This window comes from Ciconia boyciana, chromosome 7 (genome assembly GCF_034638445.1).
Source record: "Ciconia boyciana chromosome 7, ASM3463844v1, whole genome shotgun sequence".
Taxonomy (NCBI): Eukaryota; Metazoa; Chordata; class Aves; order Ciconiiformes; family Ciconiidae; genus Ciconia; species Ciconia boyciana.
In genome coordinates this window covers 29,201,905-29,228,788 of record NC_132940.1, presented here as the reverse complement: position 1 = coordinate 29,228,788, position 26,884 = coordinate 29,201,905, and the positions used below count along the sequence as shown (strand labels likewise).

General features: G+C 38.5%; 1 protein-coding gene across 3 annotated transcripts in view; it reads left to right on the top strand.

The window, feature by feature from the left end:
* The window catches only part of DNM3 (dynamin 3), a 182,337-nt gene that overhangs the window by 90,599 nt on the left and 64,854 nt on the right, over positions 1 to 26,884 (top strand). For all 3 annotated transcript variants that reach the window (XM_072866985.1, XM_072866984.1, XM_072866986.1), the window contains one exon: positions 22,831 to 22,940. In XM_072866985.1, coding sequence (XP_072723086.1) covers positions 22,831 to 22,940 — 110 coding nt within the window. The remainder of the gene's footprint in view (positions 1 to 22,830; positions 22,941 to 26,884) is intronic.

Sequence of the window (26,884 nt, the reverse complement as noted above, 5' to 3'; positions counted from 1 at the left end):
TGAACACAGAGGCATGATACTGTTTTTACACCAGGTATAAAATTGCCAGACACAAATCTGATTTAACAGAATATGTTTTTGAACTTAGTGTCACAATGTTTCCACTAGAATACAGTGAAAGATACTTTTGAGAAATAGCGATAGTCCTTGGATAAAGAGCCCCAGAGGTTCATCTGAAAATGCTTTATAGTTGGAAAGACTCTTTAAACAAAAAAACAAAAAATGAGAATTGCCACAGCTCCTCATGTTGATTCGCTGAAGTTGCAGCAGCTGTCGAGGTGAGATCGAGTTGCCTTGGCAACAGCACATATTGTATAACAGTACCACACCACCATCAAACCATTGAGGTGAGAAGTAGTTTAAAAGCATTACTAAATTTTTATGATACGTCTGCTACATTTTCAACCTTGTGGTTGGCTGAGTTTACCGAGCTTAGCCTTCTTGGAGCCCAGAAAGCTCAGCTGCTGAGTACTGTTTGGTGAAAAAAGGAGGAGGGGGGGGGAAAATCCCTAATTTGTGGGTTTTTTAAAATGCTGAAGTTAAGCTGTCTCTAATTATGCTCATGCTCACGATGCAGAGTTACTGCTGTATGTAAATGCATTTTTCTCTCCTTTTTATACCTTCTGTTACAAGAAAGAGTGACTTTTTTTCCCACTGTTTTGAGTAATGAAAGCAGGAGATATTTAGAAAAATCTATTAAAACTTGGCAGAGAAAGCCCCAAAACATGAAAATGGCCTGGTTTTATGGTTGCATTACAAATTTGGGCAAAATCCCGAAAGCATTCAAACGGTGAGGTTTCTGTCTTTTGTGATGACACCTAGGTACTGTGCTTTCTTTCCAATTTGCTTGCTTTCCAATCCTTTGTGCTTTGCACAGCTGTTTAATTTAATAGAATATATAATCACTTCCAACCACATTATTCACAAGGGATATCTGTTTGCGTGCCCCACCCTGTATATCATACATTCAACTAGAGAACTTCAAATCTATTATTTTAGCAGTCCGGTGGCCTCCAAAAGATCTTTAAGGCTCTTTTCAGCATTTCTTTACTAACAAGCGTGTGTCTTGGTGGAGTGATTGGTCATGTAAATTTTTCACCTACCTTCACTATTATTTAACTTCTTTTTGATTAATTTTGACAAAAGATTCAGATCACCTTGAGTCTTTTTTGGGCTGTGATATTTAGATGGCTTTAATTAGAAACTGGGCAAAAAACAGTGGCTAGGTTATTTCATACTTTAAAACTTAAATCTGAAAACAAAAAAAAAAACAACCCATGAACAAAACCATGATATCAACCTTAAGCAGAGGGCAAAAAAGCAGCAAGAGGAGCAAGTGGTGTGAAAACCCTGCAAATCACAACTACCTGGTTAGAGTAGCGAGTCCCATGTAACTTAAAGAACAACTGACTTCAGTTGCAGTGTCCAAAAAACAAACCTGAGAGATGCTGCCCAAAGCACTAGTTAATAATTATTGCATACAGCTTGGAGTCGGCCCAGATTGCACAGCGCTGCTGGATCCTCTCGTGGGTTCATGCATACCACAGTGATTATTGAATGCTTTTTCAATGTCCATTGTATGTTCTTACTCGTGGGATTTGGTGCCTCTAGTGTTGAGCCGTGGAACTATTTAACAAAGCTGTGTCAGCAGCAGGTATGGTAGCATTTCTGCTCTGTAGTGATCTCATGGTCTGTGTAAGTTCAGTTGGTTTTAAGTGTGCCATACAGACCTGAATGAAATGATTTCTTGCGCCTGGGAGCTGATCTAGCTGTAGAATATTTTGTAGAAGTTATTTGTAGCATACTTAAGAGTTGATGGAGTCACTTGCTGCTGCTGTGCTTTAGAATCATAGGGCATTCAAAAGGCATCTCTCCTGCTCATCTGTATTTCTGGGGACTGGCTTGCACATTCAGTGTCCTGGTTAGCGAAGAGAGGCTGAAGGTGTGTACTTGGGCACAGTTTGCTCAACTGCCACACTTGGAGCAAGGGCAAGCTGGGTTGTGCCAGTATCATACTATGCTGCTCATTGAGTGAGCTTACAGCTGTTCTGGAACTGAAAACACTGTCATCACACCTGCATAGATACCTGTGCTGATAACCTTATTAAAAGTCAGGGCTCACTAACCTGGGTGCAGCCCCTTGGAAACAGGTCTGTCCTACTGCCAGATTTGTGCTCAGTATCTCGTTCAGTGTTGTCCTGTGCTGGATGATCCACGCTGGCAAAAATCAATTTGGCAGGGTTTCCTGCATTTTGTTCTGTTGTGTCCTTAACACAGGTGATGCTGTATTCACTTTTCCAGTATTGGTCAGTCTAGCAAAGCATATTTGATGTTTGTGGATTTTGAAGACTAGGAGGAAGAAACTGAAGTAATAGTGATGAGGGAGGAATCTTTCCTTACAGTAGACTTTAAAGCCTATTAAACTATCTAGCCCAAGCACTACTTTGTTCCTAGCAGGTGCAGTTTTGGTTTGTAGTTGCACAACTTGACACCTTGTACTTAATTTAAGTGAGGCTGCACGGAGGCAAGTCTTAAAAAACAGTTATCAGTTTGTAAATAATTCTCATTTTCCTAACACGATATGGTTTTGCAGCCTTTGAAATAGGGTCTAGCTGCAACATCAGAGGAAAGAGCATGTTACTGGAAGACTGCCAGGTGACCTCCAGGCTTTTAGTCAAGGTGGTAAGGATTGTTAGCCCTTGGGACAAGAAATGTTATAGGTATTTTTACAGTGCCAGTTTGAAATATTCTCTAGATGCTCCCACAATGCAAGTGATAATAATGGTCCTGTTACTGGTCTTGAATTTAGCAGTAGATTGACAATATGTGCATTTCTCAGACTTGCCTACCTTCTTCTGCTCCCATTGCATCATAGACCCACACATTTGAATGTATATTTTTACCAGTAATCAGAATATGACTGAGTTCTACTGAGCTATCTCTCTTTATTAACCACAAGTAACAGACCTAATAACTATAGCATTTTTTTGGCTGAAACATTTTGTTAATTGCTTATTTTAGTTGCTTGGGTGAGTGAGCTAGCCTATTAAATCTTCCAGTACTTTTAAATAATAACTTGATTTTTGGAAACTATTTTCTATTAGCTGAGGCAACCAAATTATTGTCTTGGCAGTCAGAGCACAACACATGTACCAGGGCAAAAACTACTAGGAAGAGGATCAGAAAACTGATTAGTACATCAGGCTGTTAGTTGTCACGAAGGTTTCTGTGTTCTGCACAGGAGAAGCTTTTTTTTTTTCCCCGTACAGCTTTGAAGGCAATTTTATCCTGGGCTACAGAGAAATGGCATCACTATTTTTGATTGGTTGGTAACCTGCCATAGGGGAATTGTATAGTAGATGCACTCCTTTGTTCCTCTTTTTCCATTCATTTGGGGATTATCTTAGTCATAGGTCAGATCCTTAAAGAAATGGTATTTGAATTCATTCTGTCTCTCTTTATAATGGCAAATGAGAAAGGCTGATATTTGAACACACTTATTTTGGAAGAATTACCATAATGCTTTCTTTTGCATTGATGTCCTTTCTCTGCCAGTACTGAGGGTGCAGACCACTATCCACCCATGCAGTAGATAGAGTTGTTGAATAGTCTGCTAGCTCGCTTGTATATCAAGTCTTGCTGTCTGTCTGTCTGTATACATGGTTGTCATCACCATTGGAGTTAACATCCTCTCTTCTTGAGGAAGTGAATATGTATCAGTTACGATCCATAGCTCGGTGGATTTTGTCATGATGGCCATCTTGGCATATCTAATTGGAGTAGAATGACAATATTCCTGAAGCCTCACGTCTCTGAAACTTGATGCCATTTTCAGCAGGAATAGCAATTATGCTCTGACTGCCCCTACTGAAGCTCCCACAGGTCCAAGTGGGAAAAGACGGGCAGGTAGTGAGTGCATACCCCATAACTGATAACACTGGTCTAATATCTACCACAGAACACAGGTGCAGTGAAGCACTGTGTGTGCCCTGTGGATGGAGGCTGGTACGGATGTGTGTGCAGTCTGTCTGCAAGAGCTTTGACTAGGCTACCTGGCTTCTGGGAATCCTGAATAAGTGACCATGACCATGATCCTTCTTTTCAGTTAGGAAAGGTTTCCATTGGTGTAAACGAGTATTTCCAGGGAAGTGTTGTCAAATGGTGCTTTAGCCAGAACACATCTATTTTACTGATTGCTAGAATGTGGGGCCTCAACAGAACTAACACACTGAAACGGGAAAATAAATAAATCATTTAAGTATGAGTTGGTGTATGCTTGTGTTCTGTTAAAGTGAAATTTGCCATTGTCCCATCCATGGAGTCACTTACTAAGCCAGAGAGACTGGAGATGGCATGAGGACGGTAAAAAGCATCAGTGTAAGAGATGACAATTACTCCAGTCTGAAAATAAGGGTTGTACAAATAGGAATGTTCTTGTTTGATTTAATAACATGGGAGTAATCACTGCAAATGAGAGAGGTTACAGGACTACATGGGTACAGTATCTCATCTGTTATTTGTTTTTATATATCTTCTAGTCAATCCTTGGCTATTGATGAAAGTCATGAAAACAGACTATAACCTTTGTCAGGGTGAGCAGCTTTTATTGATACATCATCTTTTACAAGAGACATCCCATGTGCTAATCCATGTTTCTAAGCATATCTTATGTGCTATCTGTTTATCTAAAATTTTTCCTTTTGGTTTCCCACTTTTGCACTGCCCTTTTAATTTTATTAGCTGGCTAACAAGTGAGAAATAAATTCAGGGTAGTGGTTTAAACATTTTGCAAGAAGGAATAGTCTTGTAACTAAAACATAGGATGAAAAGTTAAAAGCTATGATTCGGTTCCTGTTTCCTGTTTATCTTGTTGTTACACTCACTGTAAGGACATACTGTCAATGTAAAATCAAACTTCAATCTGCAATTTTGTTTTCTGTTAGATGTAAACAAAACTTTACCATAATGAAAAAGCTAAGGAAAAAAAATCTCTGCTTTTGACATTGTGTATTTGACAGCATTTTGAAAAGTAGCAATTTCTGTCCTGAATCAGATCAGTGTGTTTGTGAAAGCAGCAAATGCCAGATGCTAAAGAGGAACTAAATCTAATGGACTACTATAGTCCCCACAGCACACAGTTGGGCAGCGTTTGGCTCACTCTCTGGCTTTATGAAACTTTATTTTCCTTGCATGGTTTCCTTTTTTCTTTCCTAATGCAGCTGGGGGCATCCATAGGAAAGGATTCCTGGAATCACACTGAATTCTTAGTCTCGAGGATGCTTGGCATCAGTGGAGGTCCTAGCTTAAGTATGTGCTTTGTTTAAAGAAACTTCCGTTTATCAGCTTTCACAGAGGAAATGCAAAAGTCAGTCACTTGTTTGATTTAATCTGCTGTTATGTTGGAGGAAACAATATTCACAAACATAGAAAATTAATTTTAAAGCTACAGAATGCTAGTTGGGTGCTTGGAGGAACAGGTAGAACCTTACACTACTGAATACAGTATCGTTTTTGTTTGTTTTAAATGGAAACATGAAATTAATGTTTGCAAACTCTCTCATCCATAAAATATTGTGCATCTTCCTTTTAAGATTTCAATTTAATAATTAATGTTTATAGAGAGTCCTTAGATCCCTTAGGAAATGCATAAAGGCATAAAATAAATGTTGCCTAAGCATTTAAATGCCAGTGCTCAACAATGGGTTAAAAATACTGCACATTTTTGGTAACAAGCCCTGATGGGTGGAGTATGGCAGTGGGCGTTTTAGTGTAGATGGGTTTACTAACCCTTTGCTGTACAGCTGATGAAATACAAAAAGACTGAAGTAATGGCTAGCAAGAAAGTGGATTCTCGGGAAGCTGTGTTTAATGAAGGCTGTTTAAAACCTTTTCTGCACAAAAGAGATTTAGTGTTTTCTGCTGCAGGAGGAGCAAGGATTTTAACCATTTTCTAATCACTAGCTTTTTCTTGTAAATACTGTGGGAAAAGCATTGCAAGAACAGCTTTAAAGAGTTAGTAAAGCTTGTTAGCAACCAGTTGCCAAAATATCTGTTTCTACATACTCTACCCAAGTTAGAATAATCAAATTAAATGAAAGATGGTTTTTACATCTGGTTTTGAATCTGGAAATAAGTTGATACAGAGATTCACTGGACAGTTTAATTGCTGTAATAAATTTGCAGTAAACCTCGTGGAAATAATATTTTCTTTTTTCACTGTGAAGATGGGTACATCCTTACATAAAGAGAAGCCCGCTTCCTCCCTTGTCTCACTGTTGACAACTATAAATTTTCAGTTAGATTTTTGTAATGGGTAACTACACATAAGAAATCCCATCTGTATGAAAAACTATGGAAAGTGTAGGCATCCACAGAGGTGGTCAATAAGCTACACTGCTAACAACAAAAACTCCAGGAAGAAATGCCTTTTTATTATGCTTTTCAAAAATAGCGTCTGAAGATTCCACATGGGTGCTTTGTGGGAGGGCATTCCACGCTGTGGGAGCAGAACAAGTGCCTTTGGGCATCTGAGGTCAAAATGTGAACAAGGACTTAAGACATTTGTAGTTGTGTTTCTCCCTGCTTATGAAAAAAATTATCTCAACAGTTTAGGAATAGTTTATATAGCAAGCTTAATTTGGGGATAACCAACGGTTTAGTGGCACAAGTTACACAGAACTTAGAATTTTAAGTTCTCTAGTATTTCTATAATGACCTTCTTTGCTGTGTACAGTGTACATGTTCCTATAGCCTTCATTTAAGACATATGAAATGATGCTTTTCTGCAAATTATTTGCCACCGAGATGATGGACCAACACCCTACCCTACCAAATGGAAAAGATGACTGGCTACTTCTGGGCTAGGCTGGGACTCAGCCAGGAGGGGATAAAGGAAGGTGTGGTGCATTATTTCCCAGAGTCTCGACCCGTTTGTTTTTGGAGCAGGACCAGATGTTGACCTCTTCTCTGGAAGATGAAAATGCCTCTATGGATTGAGTCTCCTGCTCAGCTGGACTTGCCATGGTGTGGTAAAAAGCAAATGCCACTCTTTGGGTTTGGTTTGTACTGGCTGCTAATTCTGTAGACTGGCAGTTCTCATGCTGGGTAAGCACGGGGTGCTGTTGCCTTTCAGCCCCGCACTGGTAAGTATTCCTAATAAATTGAGTTCTTCAGTTCTGTCATTAGAGCCCCTGTGTCATGGCTCTGTCTCAGGCACCTCTGCCAAGCTGCGTCTAACGCGCCACTCCGAGCACCTTCCTGAGGAGCAAGGCATGGGAGCTGGGACTTTCAAAAAGCAGTTCTGGAGAGAAGGAGCTAGAGGATGCAGGCCTAGAGTATGCAAAATTGTCTGCACTGGGGCAGAACAGAGAGGAAAAGAGAATGTCTTAAAATAGAAAAACATTTGAGAATCTCTGAGTTAGGCTGTGTTTTCGATGAAGGTTGCATGTCATCTTGTACAGCAAAGATGCTAGCTGCAGTGTGTAAATAGCAGAGTAAGAGTAGGGCTTAGTTCCAAGGAACTCTTGTGCTTTTTAAGTTAGGTTTGCTTTTCTGTTCACTCTCTGTGATTTAGATAAGAGGTTTACATGCATTAGTTACAGAGTTTTTACTCTTATGACTTTAAGCTGTTGATTCAAAACTGAGGCACTTGAGAGAACTGAAAGAATGGGGGCAGTGGTAATTGAACGTAGCAGTTTATACTAGTGCTTAATTTTAACTTTTTTTTCCCTAATATCTAACCGTAATCGTTTTTACTGCTTCTTAGGCTTTTTAGTGAAGAGTAATGTGAAAGACGGATTCAATACTGGAGCTTTCTCCACATTGCCTATTAATAGGTTTCCCCCTCAACCAAACAGCAGGTCAGCTTTTTCCATGGTGTCTCTCTTTTAGTTAAAATACCTCATTATCATCAAGTCCTGTGCCATGAATCATTATAGCGATCAATGAAAGTCCCGGTGATGGTGGTGCACATGTTCTTTGTTCCTTAGTTGCCTCCAGGAATGTTCAGAACATCTCTCCCCCTATTTGGTGTCAACCCCACACCAATACATGTGCTTTTGATATGAAAGATGATGCTTTCCCAGTTATTTTCTGTCAGACTTCCTAAACAAGAATATAAAGAAATGTCAATTTTCCAGATTATGTGAGTTATCCTCCTAGGTCTCTGTTAGATCAATTAAGTAATAATTTTTAATCTGTATTGAAAACTGCTAGCTTATCTGGTTTGTTTTGTATGCCATTAGTAAGTCAGTCCACAGACATTTTAGGTACCTGTGCAGCAGCTTCTTCCGTAACCGTTTCCTAACCTTACTCCCACCTCTACAGCCTCTTGTCCAGGTCCCTATGTGTTATACTTACCAGTAGGTCTTTCTGTGTTCTCATTTTCATCTTTGAGATACTCTGCTTTAAAGTCCTCCTCACTAGATTCTTCTCCCCCACACCCCCAACTCCCCTTTAGGATATGGATAAATAAGGAACAAGTGTTGTGGTTCTGTAATTAACAGCTTTTTTTCCTGTTTAAGCAGTGCTGTTTCTGTGTGGATGTGTGTGTGTATGAGGGCAGTGAGGATTTTCTTAGACTGTGGAGTAAGTTGAGAACTTACAGCCTAATTCAAATTAATTAGAAATGTGTTCTTATGAAACTCAGCACCTGACATCAGTCAATTTTTGTGCTAAATTATCCTAATAATGAAATAATGAAGATCTTTTTGGCCGTGTTGTTTAAGCTCAGAGAATTTAGAATCCAATGGTAATTAGAGTATAATTATTTTAGGTTAAGGGGCATACGCCTGTTGTTATACATAAAATTTTCCTCCTTTTCAGTGAGCATAAGCAAAATTTCATGATGTGCTTCTCTTTGAGATGATCTTGTGTTCTAGTGTTCTGAAAGGGTTTGGGATTTTGCTTATCCCTGCTGAAAATATCGGAGGCCACTGCGTTCCCATCTTCACTTACCTTGAAGAACGAGGTAGCATCTGTTTTGTAAGACTGCAACATATGGTTTCAGTCTCTTTGCAAATGGTGACCTTCTCTGCAAAAAGTCCCTAGAAGTAATGGTCTTTGCCCATATACAATCTGTGGTCAAAGTCGTCTTTGCATTTCAGTAGTTCCTACCTTTAAAAACACTTCTCATGCCAAATGTCCTCATCAGGAGATGCGAGACGTGGATGGGGAAATGGAAGTGAATGCAAGAAAAGCAAGGGGAATTGGGGTTCACCTGTAAAGGCTCTGTGCAGCTGCCAAATGAATTTGGTTTTAAAATTAGTTTTGTGTTCTTAGACTAAAGTATATTTTTCCCCTGTCTGAATTAGGTTCTCCCCCTCCCCATTTCTAAAGTGCAATTTCAGGGCATATTGAAATGTATTTGAGGTATTCTGTTTCCATTAGGGAATGTGAATTTCTTTTAACTGTAAATTTTCCAGGCTTATAGCACTTGGTTTTGGTAGGATTTTTTTTTTTTCCCGAGCAATGGCAATAGTTCTGTAATGTATTTTATTCAAATATACATGCGTTTAGCCTTGTCTATTGCCATGTACTTTTTTGGGGGAATTACTAATAATTATATAGTTTGGTACTGTATTAGTATAAAACTCTCATTATTTCAAACTGTTTCAGTGTAATATATTATTAGACATTTAAAACAAATCTAGACTGCTAGACAATCTAGTTTTTATAACCTTGGGAATATTCTCAAAGGGGAATAGGATGTTATTTCAGCAAAACGAATGAATTGAGAAAATAATGAAAATATACATTCAGTTTGGGTAATGTAAATGTAAAAAATGGATTACAGAAAATAAAATTGCTGAATACGATGTTTAAATAGCTCTTAGGCAGACTTGGAGTATTTTTAATGAACATTTTATTTCAACATTTTATTTCAATATTTTTGAGGCTTTTGGAGGGCAGAGGGGGGACTACCTGCAATGTTTTCTTTGTTTTGTATTGTATTTTTAAAATTTTCTTGCATGGACAACTTTGCAATAAGCTGTCCTCCCTGCTTTGTATCTTTGAGTGTCTTGAAAACAAAATAAGTGGAAAAAATGTTTGTCTAAAATGTTCTTTATTACTTTAGAACATGTTAAAAGATTATCCCTGTTGATATTAGGAATCACTGTGTGAGAAATTAGTTCATTGACTACTAATGAGACAGTTTACACCAGTAAGGCTTAGTTGCATCAATTCAGTTTTTGGAATCGATCCTAGAATGAATTTATATGTGGAAAATTATAAAGTTGGGAGTTTTAGTACTTGGTAGTTTGTTTCACTGTTATAGATTCCTTACTGAAATTCGAGTTTGCACCTATATTTGTAAGTTAGTTATCTTCTCTTTACTTGGATTTTTGTTGTCACTGTGCCTCTTTCACATTGAAACAATTTCAGTATGTCAGTGTTAGAAAACAGTTGTAATACATTTTTCCAGCAGCAGTTCCTTGTTGTTTGCCGTATCTGTAAAGCTAACGACATTAAGGAGTAATGGAGTATATCTTTCAAAGCACAAGTAACGAGCAATAGGAGTGTTTTGACATAGTGTTTAAAGGAAAAAAAAAAAATCATGGAATTTGGTTTCCTGCCCGGAACTTTGACTGACTGTCTGGGAATTCAGTGCCGTATGTCAATGTTATGTAGAATTAGCGTAGGTACTTTGGAGTGATTCTTTACAAATATAATGGTGTCCTGCAAGTTTAGGGCCAGTGTATTGATAGGCTACGATATTTTGAGTCAGCATTGATGAAGACATATGTTCTTGAGCAATCGCTATGTTTTCTAATAAATATTTCACTTTCTTCCAGAGAAGCAGAGGTGTTCTCTTTCTTGTCTGTAATACAACTGTATACTATAAAAATTCAATGTTTTTGCAGACATGTTTCAACTTTCAGATTTCAATGTGCCTTTTTTGTTGTCTTTTCTGTGTTTGCAATAATGTCATTACCTTTTGCATTGTCATTGTTTGTTTATGGTTCTGGAACTCCTGGAGGTTTTCTAAGACATTGTTCGTTTCATAGGTTCTTTGAAACAGCTGAGGTTAAGCATGTATAGACAGTTCTGCTGGAGCGAAGATTTACATCTTGTTTATTGACTCTTTAAAATCTTGTTTTCATAATATCACTTCACCAACAATAGCAATCCAAGCTGCACATTGCAAATTTTTAGAGCGTGATGAAGATAGTTCTGACAGCTATTTTGATCATTGGTTAGAGGTTTTTTTCTTAGGAAAGATCTTCCCTAATTGTGTTCTTGGGGAGTCCAACTGACAGTATCTTAACAGAGATGATTAAGTGAATGCAGATGTTTGTCATCTTAACACAACTTCCAGTCTACACAATGGTATATTTAATTTGTATTTTCCTCCCTAAGCAAACATTATGGCATAAAAGAGGGTGTTAGGTATGAATCAGAATAATACTTGACTGCAGGAATCCAGGCAAGGGAGAACTGGCATTCTTTAAAGATGATGTTATTTTATACAGAGGAGAAATGACATATTTTAAAATGTCATAGGAAGAAAAGACAAAGTTTGGTGTTAGTTTGGATCGGAAGAGGTACAGACTAAAGTAGAAAAACAATTAAAATATTTTTAAATTATTAGTAAGGATGTTATTTTGTGATAGCAAAAAAATATAATGGCAAGATTCTTAATCTGGCAGTTACTGAAGACCTCATCCACCATGCAGAAGCAAGGGAAATGCGTCCTTCTCCCAGCTGCTGATACTCTTGCCCAGTTTTTGTGCTCATTGGTCACAGCAATGATGATGGAGTTTCTGGTTGACTGAACCTTTGTGGCTGCTTTGGTGGAAATTAATCTGGCAGCCAGAAGCATCACAGATGATGTCTCCTGACTTCAGCACCCCACTTCCCTCCGGTGCCTCTTGCGCTGCACAGTGGCAGTCCTGCTTTGTTCGTAGGTCTTGGTTGCGGCAGTGCACGATCTGTTTCTTAGCAGAAGCCTCTAGCTGTTGCCTCCAATGTAGTGAAACTAATACCACATGACTGAAGATTTGCTTTAACTTTATGCTTGCAGAGTGTTTCACTAGCCTGTTTCTTAGCTATTCGCTCTGTTCTAGCTGGCTGCAAAACATAGCTTTGGATAATCTGTTACTGGACATAAGCAGGCTCTGGGCCTGCAAGAGAGCTGCCTTCGGTGCCAACTATTTGACAGTCTCTAAGACTTTGGCGTATGGGTATTATTCTGTTGCTCTGTTTCAGCAAGGACAAAAAGGTGAGCGTGTCTGGAACTGGCAAAGATGATCTGTCAATAAATTAATCAAGTTCTGCCATCACACAAAAGGGCAGTGATGACATTTCAACAGTCGTGGTTATTTCTGTTTGAGGATGTCTCTTCCCTTCCAGAGGTGCTGCTCTAAGCTTCCCCAAACTGTGGTACCTCCTGCTGACATCTGTCCGAGTTCACCATCTGCCATGGTATTTAAAGGGAGCATGTGGCCAAGGCAGTAGAATTTGTCCCTCCGTTTCAGTTGTTGTGTTATTAAGGTATGCTGTAAGCTTGATGTACTTTTTCCTTGGGGTGATACTGGCACAGGACCTCTGTTTCCTGTATACTACTGCAAGTGAACAGCTGAGCGGCACAACTGAGATAGCTGGCAATGTGTCGAGTGTCCTTCATGGCACACACATTCGCCTGTGAAAAAACAACATACCGTTATCAGGAAAGAGCTGCTTGTGGGTGAGCAACACTTGGATATTTTCATTTAATATGCAGCATCTGCAGATTGAAAACTACCATGTTTGGCAGCTCTCCTACACACACTTCCCTCTGCACATACTCCTAGTGGTAGGAGTCAGTAGTAGACTAATGCTGTCTAGCACCTTGCAGTCACTTTTTAAAATGACAGTAGCTTTAAAGAATGCTTTGATGTTGGATCTTTTGCTGCTGTCCTCTAGCTCTTGATTGTTCTTAAGGCTAATAGTTTCATGATATCTTGGATGTTCTACTAACCTTTTTTTCCATGTTCCCATGCCCATGTTTGTCAGGTTCCTTTTTCTGAGTTCAATTGTTTAGGGTTTGCTATGATAAAGTCTGCAATCCCCACTCACATTCAAGTACCTACCGGGGCAGATGAGGTACACTGAGGAGTGGCTTCTTTAGAGGGTTACAGTCTAGAGACAACTTAAGGTCAGTTTGAGGAACAACTTCAGCTATGAGTTTCAGGAGTGTTTCAGTCTGGGACAGTTTCATGGAAACAGTCTTCCTGATCAATGTTTCTAAGGAGGTTTCAATCTAATAGCTATTAATTGCAAGGGCAGAGGGTTGCAGGTTTTCCTGCACATCACCGTGATTATTTTAGGATATCTTTTGTCAAATTCTGACACACATTTCAAAACCCACTCCCTTGAAGATTTGATGACATATGTCACTTAGCATTTGAAGGTAATGTTCTTGATATAAAGTAGAAATAGTGCTTGATGATTATGGTGTATTAAATTTTCTTTGTTTATTAGGAACATTCCCAGGGATACATATTTTACAAAAAAACAAAAATGTTATTATGATAAAGTAAGCAGGTGGTTTTCTCACTCTTTTGTTATAATTCAACAGTTTTTCTTTGATGAAATTAAGAAGCCAGAGTATATTTATGCATATTATGTAGAGCAAGGAAGGAGATATCTTCAGATACTTGTATCAGAAGTTAATGTTTTCCATGATCCAAGTATCTTGGCTTGCTTAAAAAAAATTTAAAGAAAGAAAGAAAAAAAGCTGAAATGTACCTTTCAAAAAATGCTGCTATAAAAAAAAAAGAAGGGGTGGTAGGGGAGAAGTCTTGACACCAGAAGCTTTGTCATAGCAGAGTTTCTCTCGGATGTCTGGAAAAAGTCTTATACTTCTGGGATGCTTTCCAAAATATTTTCAGTGACCATTGCCATAGGCGTGAACTTCTTAATGCATTTTGCAGTAATCTCCACCACAGTGAAATTGATTACTGTCTGAAAGCTTTTGATGATAACAAGCAAGTAGGGCAGCATAAATGCCATGAACTAATTTGTGTGTGTGTATTTTGTTGCATCTTCAGGAGTCTTGCAGAGACAGATGTGTCGCCTCAGGAAAATCCTGCTTATGTTTTTTACAAAATTACGTAATTGCATATTTATAATTTTGATTTTTGAAGGCTTTTTTTTTTTCCACACACACGCATGCGCACACACAAAGGATCTAGTGTCTCTCCAGATGCTTCAGTTGGTACCCAGAGAAGAGTATCTGGTGGCTTCCTGAGTTTGAGCTTTTCTAGGGTTCATTTTATAGAAAATGAAATGCATTCAAAAGCTAGAAGAGTTTTAAGAAATGCCTTTCCAGCAGAAAACAAAGGTACTGTAGCGAAGGTGTATCTTCTTCATGTACCTACCAAGGAATTTCAGGAGGCTTATAAATGAGAGGCTCTCTTTTTATGTGCAAGTTAAGGGAGTCCAGGAAGCTGAAAATACAGTTAAGCTTACTGGTTTTTTTTCAATCTTAACTTAGTATTCCTAATGCAAGAGGTCATTAGAACTGGAGAGGTTCCTCCACCCAGACCATCACCTTCTCAGGACTGAAATCTGAGCTGCACTTCTATTCAAAAACAATAGGTTTCAGGAATTATGCTTTTCCTTTAAAGAAAAAAATTCCCACCACCAAAACGTGTGTGTGTGTGTACATATATATAAAAGTATTTTTATACACACATATATATATATATGTAATAAGCAAAATTGTAAACTGTATGAATGGAAAGGTTGTACCCAACTGAAAGGACAGATCTCCCAGGAACTGGTATGTCATTGTCACTCTGTGCCCTCTGCCAGCACAGACATGCTGCACCAAAGCCCTTCATCCTGCATTATCGCTCCTGCAAACCACTGTGATTACTGGATGATCTGCAGTAGCTGAAAAGTGAAAAATAAAAACTTGAGCACCAGTAGAGAAAAGCAAGCTGTCATAAGCAGGCTTCATTGCAAGGGATAAAAAGGTCAAAGGATACTTTTTTTTTCCCCCCTCTACCTTCAGAGCAGCCACTAGATGCATCCAGCAGAATTTTTCCAGACTGTCAACTGGTTCATCAGTCGGGGCTTTCTCTCTATTTTAAGTGCCAGTGCCACTTCAGAGGCATTGCTAGCTTCTTTCCCAGACAAGATTTCCCAAATTCAAAATGACCTTTCAAGATCCTAACTAATAGGAGCTAAACAGAGATTTCCTCTTCATCAGGCCCTTTCTCAGATCGATCCTTGTACTGACAGCACATCTCCACAGCACAGACCAGTGGAAGACCAGCCCTTCCAGTTGTGATGATAATAAACACCTCTTTTGAAGAGGGGCAATCTTAAATCATGTTGAATGTCTATATATATTCCAGAAACTATTACACTTCTGTTTGATGCACTGATTATGTAAAGGCACAGGGAGTATCAGTGAAATAACTGGAATTTTTTTTTTAATCCAGCCATTCAGGCTCTGCACTAATACACTGGGATGCCTGCTCAGCCACCCCTCATTATTGAGGGAAATGAGAGAGGGACAATGGGAAAGCTGTTTATCTGGGTACCATAATGTGTGGACTGTTGTGCAGGCAGCAACCACATGGAGTAAGCTTGGTGCAGTAGGTTTGTTAGCTCCCACTTAAGGGCCAGCTCGGTTGCTCAGCACAGCACTCCTCAAGGATTCTGGTTGTTCATTGTTGTGTGCTGTGTGCATCCTCTCCTCCAGGTGAGGAGAAGGAGGTATTCAGGGCTGCCCAACTCTGAGCAGGTGGATTGTGAGGTTCTGTTCTGGTGTGTGCTGCATGAATGCAAGCTGCAGCTTCAGCTCCCTGTGAACTTTCAATTAAAGTTGGACAGCTGTGCTGCAAAATAGTGATGTAAAGACATCCTATATCGGTGTCCTTCTGTGAAGTCTTGAAATGTATCAGGATAGTAAACTCCTTTCAAGAAAGACACCAGTGACCATTTCTTGAAAGGATGAAGTATTTCAAATTCAAAGTTGTGAAATCTTGTGGTTCTATTCCTGAAGAAGTTTGGGCAGAAGGAAAGTGCAGAAACAAATATAATACCGGTTCTTATGAGAGAAAAATACTGTGGGAAATGAATAACACACTGTAAAATGAATGACAAGACCAGACTAAGGACTGATGTAACATTAGCATCAGGTTTAATCATGTAGTTGAATTCAGAAGAAACACCAGAGATATAACACGCCTCTTGAATTTTTTTTAATAATATGTTGTGGGGAAAAGGTACCACATAAAAAAGATTGGGAAAAATTGGAAGTGCCAGGAGTATGCATAATTGCCTAGAAAAGATATTACAAATGCAAAATATAAAAAGATAATAACTCAAACCTGAAATAGCTTGATTCTATCATCAGATCTCTCTTTTTCAGCTGCAGTTTCAGGTTTGGCATTTTCAGCTTTGATTTGTATAAGGAACTCATTATCTCCACCATGGCAAAGGATAAAGTCTTGTAACACTGAGTGAATATAAGATTTGGTATTTGTGCTCTGTGCCACGTGCTCCTTTCTTCTAACAGTCTGGCTTATCGCCCTAAGCCATTGTCACATTTTTGTATTGAGATTTTCAATTTGGAGCTCTTGTTTTATTCTTTAGCATTTTCCTAGAATTGTTTCTCTTATATGTTGCATAATGGCTCTTCTGTGTCTTTGCTGATATTTAATTATATATATGCCTCTATGTGGCAGCTCTCTAATATGTTATACTGGATTATTCTTGTCGATATAGGTACATGTAATAAAGCTGCTCTCTAGGTAATGTACATCCGTTGTGGTGTAGCACAGCTACAGAGTTCTCCTGGCACATGGTGAGAGCAGAGCAGGAAGGGGAATGGTAGTGCATCATGGAGGTGTAATCCACCTGCCTGTGGAGGAGTCTCAGGGAGTGCGACAATAATTTTTCATTTTTTGCCTAAAGTTTTTGTCTGGAAACTTTCACTGGAGCACATAGGGAATCATTTGTACATATGAGAGTGCTTTTTGACGCCCATGTGGCTGGCTTTACTGAAGAATCAGAATCTATGGTGGTTTGAATCTGGTTTCAGTGGTCAAAGAAAAGAAACTCTTGGAAAAGTGCTTGGCTTCAATGCTTTATTATCAACAGCTAAAGCCATGTAGGAGTTGATTGTAGAAGACTGGAGGGAGATGTGCATAGGTGGAAGAAACATGGTCTTCTCATCTGCAACTTATTAAGTATTCTTTTGCTATGCTTTTCATAAAAATGTTAGAATGTTTATGTATGCATCATTCTTCTGTTAAAGCAGCTCCTTCTTCATTTTATAGACAGTTTAGAATTATGTTTTCTACAGCTGTACCCAGGAGCATGTTCAGGCCTGAATCCCACATTGCTAAGTTGTCCGTAATAAAATAACTTGCTTTGTTTTTCTTCAAAAGTTTGCAGTAATATGTAAGTATTGCATGCTTTATTTTTCAGAGTATGCTTTAAAGCCAAGTGTGGTAAAGCAGAGACCATTGTGAAGATGCTGTGTGGCTTTCTAAACTGAGAGAGAAAAATAAACTGAAATAGAAACATAGTAAAATTCTCTTGGGTGTATTTAAAGTTAGAATATGGTTAACTCTTGGATATTGATTTAAATACTATAAAAGTTGCTATGAGGCATCTTAATAGTTTGCATTTTCATCAAATACCACAGAGTAGGCTATTCTGTACTGGCAGTGAGAGCACCTCCTAGGTGTAAACAAGTCTGAGCCTTTCCTTTTCAGGAGAAAACAGGCATAGTTTCAGCCCACCACCAGCATTTCCTTACAATTCCTGTTTTTTTTCTTCTTCTTTCTTTAATATAGATTGCTCTGGCTCGACAGGTTCACAAGCAACTGCTGCTTATGTCTGTTCCTGTCTGTAAAATAAGGGTAGTGATCCAGCCATCTAAAATAGTACATACTGTAGAACATCTTCATTTTGGTATTATTTTCTGCCTCTGCTGCTTAACCGCTTTGCCAAATAGTTGCTTGGCTTTAGTGTTCTGCCTACACGCTTTAGCACCCTGATTGCAGGATACCTTAAGGATGCCTTCCCATCACTAGCTGCTTGCAGAAACAAGGTCTAGCATGATGCCTGTGAGTCAGGTAAGTATTAGGCCTGAGTTACTAATGTGGAAACAAATACAGAGAGTAGTGCAGTGTCAGTTTGGAAATCTAGTTCAGAGGCAGAAATACCAACCTTCTTATCTGCTGTTCCCAAGCTTTAATTCAAAGCTGTCCTTCCTTAGTTTATGATTTTAAAGTAGTTCACTATTTTGCCTCATTAATGCCTCATACTTGTTAATGCCTAATACTAATAGCAGAGGCATTTCATGGATACTATATTTGCTCTCAGTGTGCAGTAATTACTCTTGAGAGTTGTACTTTCAGTACAAATGATGGACAGAATGAATCCTGCTGTAAACCAGCCTTTGTTCCAACTTTTCCCGTGCGGCCTGCACTTCCAGTTGGGAGCTTGATTTCTTTGAACTTGTGGTCCCCACAATCGGTATAGACAAGTTTTGGTTGGTGTCATGACGCCACACACACATACACACCCCCCCAGTTGGAAACTGGTGTTCTAAAAAGCATTACAAAGTGGTGAGCAAACCAGCTCAATTCCCCGTGACGTTACTGAAAGTACGATTAGGCCAATACTCAGGCTCAGACCTGCCTTTCAGAATCTGAGCATCGTACATCTGATATATGAATGCATTCATATATCTGATATATGAATGAGTGTCCTGCATGAATTTTGCTTCTGTTCCTCAGGATACAAAATGGGGAGTAGAGTTTGTCTTGCATGCTGCTGTTGCGCAGTAGCCATCTTGAAGTGACAAATAAAAATGAGAATCACCTTTGATAACAGGAAGAAGCTGAAGTAATTTAACAGTCTCTTTTCTTTGAAGCAAATGAATTCTGTTCCTCTTATAATCCAGTTAGCTAACGTTGTGTCCAAGGTTTCTTCTGCTGCTCTGACGGAGCCTACAAAATTCCAAAAGCAGAGAATTATTTCTGCCCCTGGCTGAAAATGAAATGAAGTTCATTAGGTTGGAAGTGCTGGCTGAGACCTTACTGGGGGGAGGGTAGCCACTGTTGTTATTTTTTGCATCCCTTGTGCCATTTTGGACTTCAGCAGTATTTATTTTTACTACGTTTAAACACTGCAGAAGGAAGGGGCAGTTGTAATATGGCATATTTACATCATGCTGTCAGTTCCTGGCAGCTTACTCGCCTGTCAGAGAACAGAACTAGTCCATTAAGGATGTGAGTGCTACTTATGCCCATGAGTGGTGAAACATCATCTCAAGGGTGGGAAGGCCTCCCCAGGCTAGCAGGTTGGTTTGTTTTTCTAAGGTGCATTATGGGGACTTTTTTTTTTTTTCATGTCAGAGAGACAGGAATGGGCCATGCTACCTCCCACTTTTTCCTTCTTCTCTACTCTGTATAGGAAAAAGAGAGGCAAAGTCTCTACATGAGATCAGCATGTGGTGGTTTTTCCCCTCATGTCATGCTTAAGTTCTCTGCCCCGTTATAAAAATAAAAATCTATAAATAAAAAAGAACAAATGCTGAGGGGGACAAACTGGACCCACAGTTATGTGCACGTTGTCACTTGTAGAAGTGTGCCTAGCCCCATTCCTCCCAGACTTCATACATTCCCTGTTATGCTGTCAGCTTCTCAGGATGGGAAACATGCACAGATAGTCCTGGCTGGAGCTTTTTTTGCCCTATCATAACATAATATTAATTGAGCTAAGGCTGAAATGATGTTGGGTTCATCTGCTGTTGAATTAGGTCATGCTCCATTTATATATACTTTTTCCTCTTTGTTTGGAGGGGGGGGTGGGGGGAAGTTCCTTGGGTTTTGCTGCCACACTTTCATGTTGCAGTAATACCTTTCTCCTGGAATTAAGCAGAATTTAGGTCTGATCTTTCATATATGACATGCTGTCTCTGTTAGCTTCAAGCATAGGCACCCTATGATTTCCCTTTCTTGGAAACTGCTCTGTCTCAGCATGTGGGTAGGAGGCCATATAAATAAATACCAACCACTTCTTAGCCTTCAGTAGGCATTTCCTTTTTCCTGGTGGCTACAGAAGAAACACTTTCTCACAGTTTGGCATCAAACGTTTATAAAACTTTCCTGCTTGTGGAATTTTTGTTTAGACAATCAGATTCTTAGTATAGTTTTTTCATCGGTTTCTATTTTTACTCATCTGTGGTTGCTTGGTTTGTCAGTAAATAGTGTCTTTCAGAACAAACACTTCATCAGAAACTTCTTAAATTTCTGGTAATTGAATAGTAAATCATTATAAGCATCTTCTGTAATAGTGAAACATAAGTTTTAAAGAATAAAAATTATGCATATCTAGTTTTTTTCTTAGTTATAATGGAATAAATAACATTGATATTTCTGCCTCCCCCCCCAATTATTTTTTAATATATAACCTGCCTTAAATGTCTGAAATAGAAAACAAAGTATCTTATGTTACCATGCAGTCCAGCTTTCAACTGGAAAAAATTATTTGCTTTTAATACAAAGTTTAATATGCGTTGTCCTGAATTTATATGCTAGGATATTTTTCAAATGTGTGTCATTTTGTCATGGCAGCAAAGCTAACACATTGTTACCTTTTAAATGCTAGCAGAACTATTTAGGACATAAGTTTATAATATCAATAAAAATCAGTATTAGAGGACAGTATACTTCTAATTTTTGTACATAAATATTTGATCTATAAGTTCTTTATTTAGTTTAATTTACTATTATTTATTTATTTTTTTATTGGTAAATTATGAATTTCCTTTGCTTAGTTTTATTTATCTCAGTGGTAATACTTACTGAATGGATGACAGTATACTGTCCCTTCAGGGGGAGCCCCAAAGGTTCTGAGAGTATATATTCCCTGGAAGCAGAATATAGATATGAACTGTGATAAATAGCTATAGACTGGCACAGATCTAGACTCCTTCATCAGAACTGTTGTTAGATGAGAGAGTGAAGAATATACGTAAGTATGATCTTTTGTGGATAATAATTTCTAGGATGGCTAAGCTAGAGGCAGTTTGAAAATCCATCAGATACTTTTTATGTAATACTCGCACACTGGATTTGATAACTTTTTTAATTCAACAAAACAAGACAGTAGAAGCCATGCTTTTCTAGAAGGGCCTTTGAAATATGCTTTTTCCTCTACTGAGGCCTGTTATGAAGCTCTCTAGGAAAGTGAGCCATTGTTGGACATGCCACTGTATTTTTATAGTTTCACTCTTAGGTAGATTCTCATCCAGTTTAGTTTTGCAATCTGCTGAAGCTTAGCCAAGTTGAATTGCATCTGCCCTCACAATACACACATCTCAGGCTAGCTAGGACTTCTTCCAGTTCTGTGCAGTGGAAGTTACTTTTGTGTATTTCTTCTGGGAAACATGTATTGAGAAAAATGAGTCCTAGTTTGGTTTGTCCCTTTTGCCCTGTTTTATGGCATACAATAAACTATTATCACATGCATATTTCTTACTGGAGCCAACCACCATAAGTGATGTCCCAGTTGACAATTCTTCAGCAAGTGGAATGGGTGCTAGACTTTACAGCTAGTTCTGGTGATGGCTAGACAGAGACTAGTCAGTCTTGCTTCATGTTGGCAGATAAGGGACTGTGAAGGAATCCTAAGCTTTCCAACTTTGGTGATTTATTGAACTTCCGTAAAGTCATTGGGTAGCCAAATTCACAGTAACCCCATTTGGCATCTGCTGCACAAATTCCAGGGCATAAATCCTCTCCCCACTCCATTGCTGCCATGATAATGGCACCAGACTTAACAGTACCTTAATGGCCTTTGAAAGCTGTTAAACTCTATGGTGTTAGTGCCCTTGTCAGAAATGTTATCGTGATGTGCAAAACCAGAATAGGGGTATGAGGATTCAAGTGTTGCCCGTCTTGTCTTTGGATTGCTTCTACTTAGCATCAGGTGTATTTGCAAAGCAAAATGGAGAGGTTTGCCCTGGTTTATCCATCAGTACAAGGACTTCAAGGAAGTTTAACACAATGGGAACAGCTAATAATCTTAGGGTTTTTTTGTTCTGACATCATAAAGTAGCTTGAGAGTGTTATTAGTCCTTAATTTGGAGTGACAGGAAGCAAGAAACCTAGAAAAGGTGAAATTATAGTGATTATGCTGTAAGTGAGAATGTGCTGTAAATGAGAGTTGTGATGGAAATGCAAAAGGAATCTGCTACAGCAAGAGTGAATAGATCATTCCTCCTGTGTGGAGAAACAAGCTGGTTAGATTAGAGTCTGGTTTTGTTTGTATATGGTATGTATAAAACCTCGGTGATGGTATGATTGATGATTGATTTGTATGATTTGTATGATTTTCGTATTTTCCACTGGAGGAATGAAAATTTATCCCTGGGATCATCAAATACCACCCCTAAATAATTAATAATAGTAATTCTAGATAGAGATTAATTTTTTGTCACAGGTTACTCCAGTTGCGATGCAGACATGGTAGAAGAGTTCCATATTGATTAGACAATTTCATTTTAGTTAAGGCTGATGCTTTTCTTTTTAGAATTCAGAGGAATGAAGAATAATAAATGTAGATGCTTATATGTTTGAGATGGAATTTTTTTATTAGGAAATGTTTTAAAACGGTCAGTGAAAAACAGAACTGGAATTGAGATTTCATTTCTGTTGCAGGTATGTCTATGAAAGATAAGCAGACATTTCAATTTTGGATATTCCCTTACAATAATAAATGTACTGAAGGCATTACCATCTAAACAGAGCTTGCTGAGATCAGGCTTCTTTGAGACTTCTCATATAGTGTTGTTTTAATCTATTTTGTTTCTAGGAAAAAGAGAAGAAGTATATGCTTCCTTTGGACAACTTGAAAGTGCGAGATGTTGAAAAGAGCTTCATGTCTAGCAAACATATCTTTGCATTGTTTAACACAGAGCAGAGGTAAGAAAATGTGCTATTCTGCAGATACTTCTATAAAACTGTATCTAGCTGAGCATTTTAATAACTGGAGTGCAGTTCTGGTATTTCCACTATGTTGAGTGAACAAAGATCTTGATACTCTTGATTTATCTGCTTCTTTGCTGTTGCATAACCATGGGATGAAAGGTTAGTGTCCTCCTAGTTACTCACGGGGTGAAACAGCTCCATGATTAGTCATCTAGTTCTTCTGTATGGCTGAATAATCATCTCCTGATCCTATTTTTGTTTTGTTTGGCAATCATCTAGGCTTACCAAAACATTCATGACTTCTGTACCTTGTGACCAGATTAAACTGGTGTAAATCACAAAAGCATCATTGCTTTTCACTTTCTCCAGTGGAAAATCTTGCCTGTCTGTAATCTTGGGAGTCATTGTATTGTTTGTTTGGGTTTAAAGACTGCTGAATTGAGAACAAATGAGATTCCTCTGCTTCCCTAATTAATCAGAATTTTTGCTTTGTAGTGTTTGCCTCATACTTTTCCTTTCAGACTCCATCCTCTGATTTAAGTGGTGTGGGTACTCTATGGAAGCCTACTCTTGATGCACAGCCAATTCAGATTACTGTGCACAAATAAGTCAAGGAAACATGACAACACTTAAAGACATACAAGTGACCTATACTTCCCCCCCCCCCCCCCCCACTGAAGAGGAGAGTTGCGTTTGCAGTTGTCTCAGTGGAATTGCATTTGAGCAGATGAGGTGCAATTTCTCTAAGTTCTTTTTCAGGAAAATAAGTAAAATTAATTGTAGTGGTAGCATGGATAGATGCCCTTGTTTTCCTCTTCTCTTCTGCTAAGTCCCTTCACACTCGCTGCCCCCTCGCATCGCCAAAGCTTGGCAATACGTTCAGATGTTATTCAAGATGATGAGGGCTGGATGCAGCTCCCTGCAGAGCCAGCTGTTGTTGCTCCTGAACTGGCCAGAGATAGTCCTTTCACAGAGGCAAGGAATGCCTCTGCCTCCTGCAAAGCAAAAGCAAAGCACAGGATTTCTGGGCTGTCAAGTTTCTGCTGGCCTCAGAAACATGAGGATGCAATGTGAGTCTCGCTCTGAACTACCCCATGAAGGCTTTGCCTACATCTGCTGACAGCTAGCCTACATGTGGACGTTGTCTGCCAGGAGATGCCCTTTGAAAGTATGTCACACACATACTTGTCTGGGAATAAGATTTCAAACACTTGACCATTTGCATTTCTGGAGCACAGAAAAAAGCTTTGAAAAACTTCTCATGTTTTTAAAAACATAAATGATCTTCAGATGCTGGAAATTAATGTAATTCTGATTATTCTGCTATAGATATGTGTGAATTGTCCCAATATTGCACGTACATCAGTCAAGAAAGATAACTTTGTCCTGGTGGCTTGATATCAGCTGTACATATTAAGTTCCTTCCATGAGAAATCTGTTAATTTTAGCTCATTGTTTCTCCCTTTTTTTTGGCTAATGGCTTTGAAAATTTTCATCATCTTAAATATTAATCACTGAACTGCCGTGAAAATCCAAGAGAAGCATGCATTTCCATTGGCAAGTTTGGGATTTATTTGGGTGTCATATAGCTGCACATTCACATTTTCACTGAATCTTCATACACACTGGACAGCAAGGATTTCAGAATCAGATGTCTAAAATGTTTCCCATGTCTGTAATAACCCTGCCCATTTGGGCTGTGAGTAGACCCTCCAGCATCTGCAAGCTGCTCTAAAAACATCCTTATATCTGATGAGCATGTTAAGACATGACAGCACAGTGATAAGTGACAAAATAACTTTGCCTTGGGAGAGGCTGTTTATGAAGACAGTCTTCCAGCTTAAAAAGAGGCAGAACTTGTTCTTGAAGAAATATTTATTGAATTCTTATTATAACGGCAATTCCTATGTTACTATAAAACAGCTGATTTTTGATATTTCTAAAAATCTGCCTGCTGGCACAAATTGGTCAAAACAAGTTTAGTATCGCTTTCCACTGTCTCCTAAATTCATAGATTGTGTCAGCAGAAGAAGGGATATTGGGGCTTGAGTAAAGTGATCTGGCCCTCAACTGGGGACTGTGTTCCCTGTCCCAGATTCTTAGGGAAACTGAAACAGGGAGTCCATCAAGATCTGTTGAAATAAGGAGTCTCGTTGTTTTTTTTTACTTTATGCTAATCCATTGATTTCTGGTTTCTGAATGGGGGGTTGTGTGTGTGTGTGTGTGGATATGGCTTGCTTTTCGAAATGCATGTGAAAATTAACGTAGTATCTGGTTGGTTGGGGTTTTTTTTGGGGGGGGTGGTGGTCGTTGTTTTTTTTAATTAAAAAAACCCATAGCAATTAAGAAAGAAATCAGGTTTCTCTTTCTGAGTTTGCCCACTGAGGGTTCTGGTTATGGAACCATTTTGCTATTTAAGGTGTAGATCATTAAAGAACAAAGGCAAAATCATCTGTTCCAGCTTCCATGATAGCATGGAGATTATTCCGTATCTTTTTTTTTTCATAATCTGCAGCATTTTTTTCATTGACTATGCGAACTTTCTTAATGTTCAATTACAGTATTTTAATTTTCAAGCAAAATCCCTTTAGGAGAAGAATTTTAATAAGCTTGTTCTCTTTTTCATTCCCAGCCCCTCACTGCATAGGTATTTGCTACAGCCATATGTTTCTGATACTGTACATTTCAATAGTTTCCTGGATTATGAACTGCATTTTTTCCATTTATGAAAACCTTTCCAGTTCTGAAATATAGTTACCAGGAAAATGCTCATTTCACTGCATAGAAGGAAAAACCATCTTGAGTTAGCTGAGGCTTGGGGATAGATGCAGAAGGAAACTAACAATATCTGTCATCTTGATTTACTGCAGAAGTCAACAGTTCTCTGACAGGAATCAAATGTGACCTGGTAATGTATAGTAAATGGAGACTGTGATGATTGATTTCACAGTGAAGATAAATTCTCATTAAATGAACATAATTGTATGTTTATGAAAAGGCTGCATTGTGAAATAATTACATTCTTTTCCTGTTACTTTCTAATTAAAATTTTTTAAAAAGGGAAAAGAAAAAAAAAAGGAAAACAGATATAGTATTGCTTAAAGAATCGGGGGGTGAGTGTTGTTTTTCAGCAAACTAAGTAATTTATTTAAAGTTTTTGAATGGGCCCATCCACTTAATTTATAGACACCATGGAAGACCTTTGGAGATGGACTCCTAGTTTACTTACCTTAGCAGTACTAGTTATTAAAACAAAGTATATTAGAGTGAGTGCCCTTTGACTCCTGGACCATTTTTGGCCGTGTCCATCTACATGAGTCTGCCTTTAAGCAACAGAAGTTGAGCTGTAGAGTCAAGCAGTACGTGTCTAAACCTAAAGCTGTCAAGAAAGCGAGTGCTATTTTGTGTTAACCATCCTCTTCTCCTCCATAGTAAACTGCTGGCAAGTCTTTTAGACTGGAAAAGAGATCAAATATATTAAAAGTATTTGAAAATAATTATACTCTAGGAAAAAACCTAACGTTTGCAGTACTCTGTAGAACATAATGTAAAGTTGTGTAGATGTAGCTGCTGATTGACTTTCTTAGGCAGAGCTAAGAATGGAGGAGAGAAGATTCTGTCAATGCCTGTGCTTACGTACAGTAGATTAACCTGTGATGTCCTCATTGATGAATGTGTAAGACCCTTGTGCAGAGTTCAAGAACAAACAAAGAAAATTCTGCCTATCCCAGAAAGTTTACTTTCCTTCTAGGGTTTCATTCCAAACACTTTGCCTATTCCCCATGTATTTCCTGTAAAAATTATTTGCTGATTGGTGCTTTTTCTTTTAGCTACGTACTGTAGTCTGGGACAAGAACTGTAGTCTTAAATGTGCCTCCCTTAAGGATCTATGCAACGGTCCCATCTCTCCCTAATTAAGAAGGGCAATCAGTCATTAT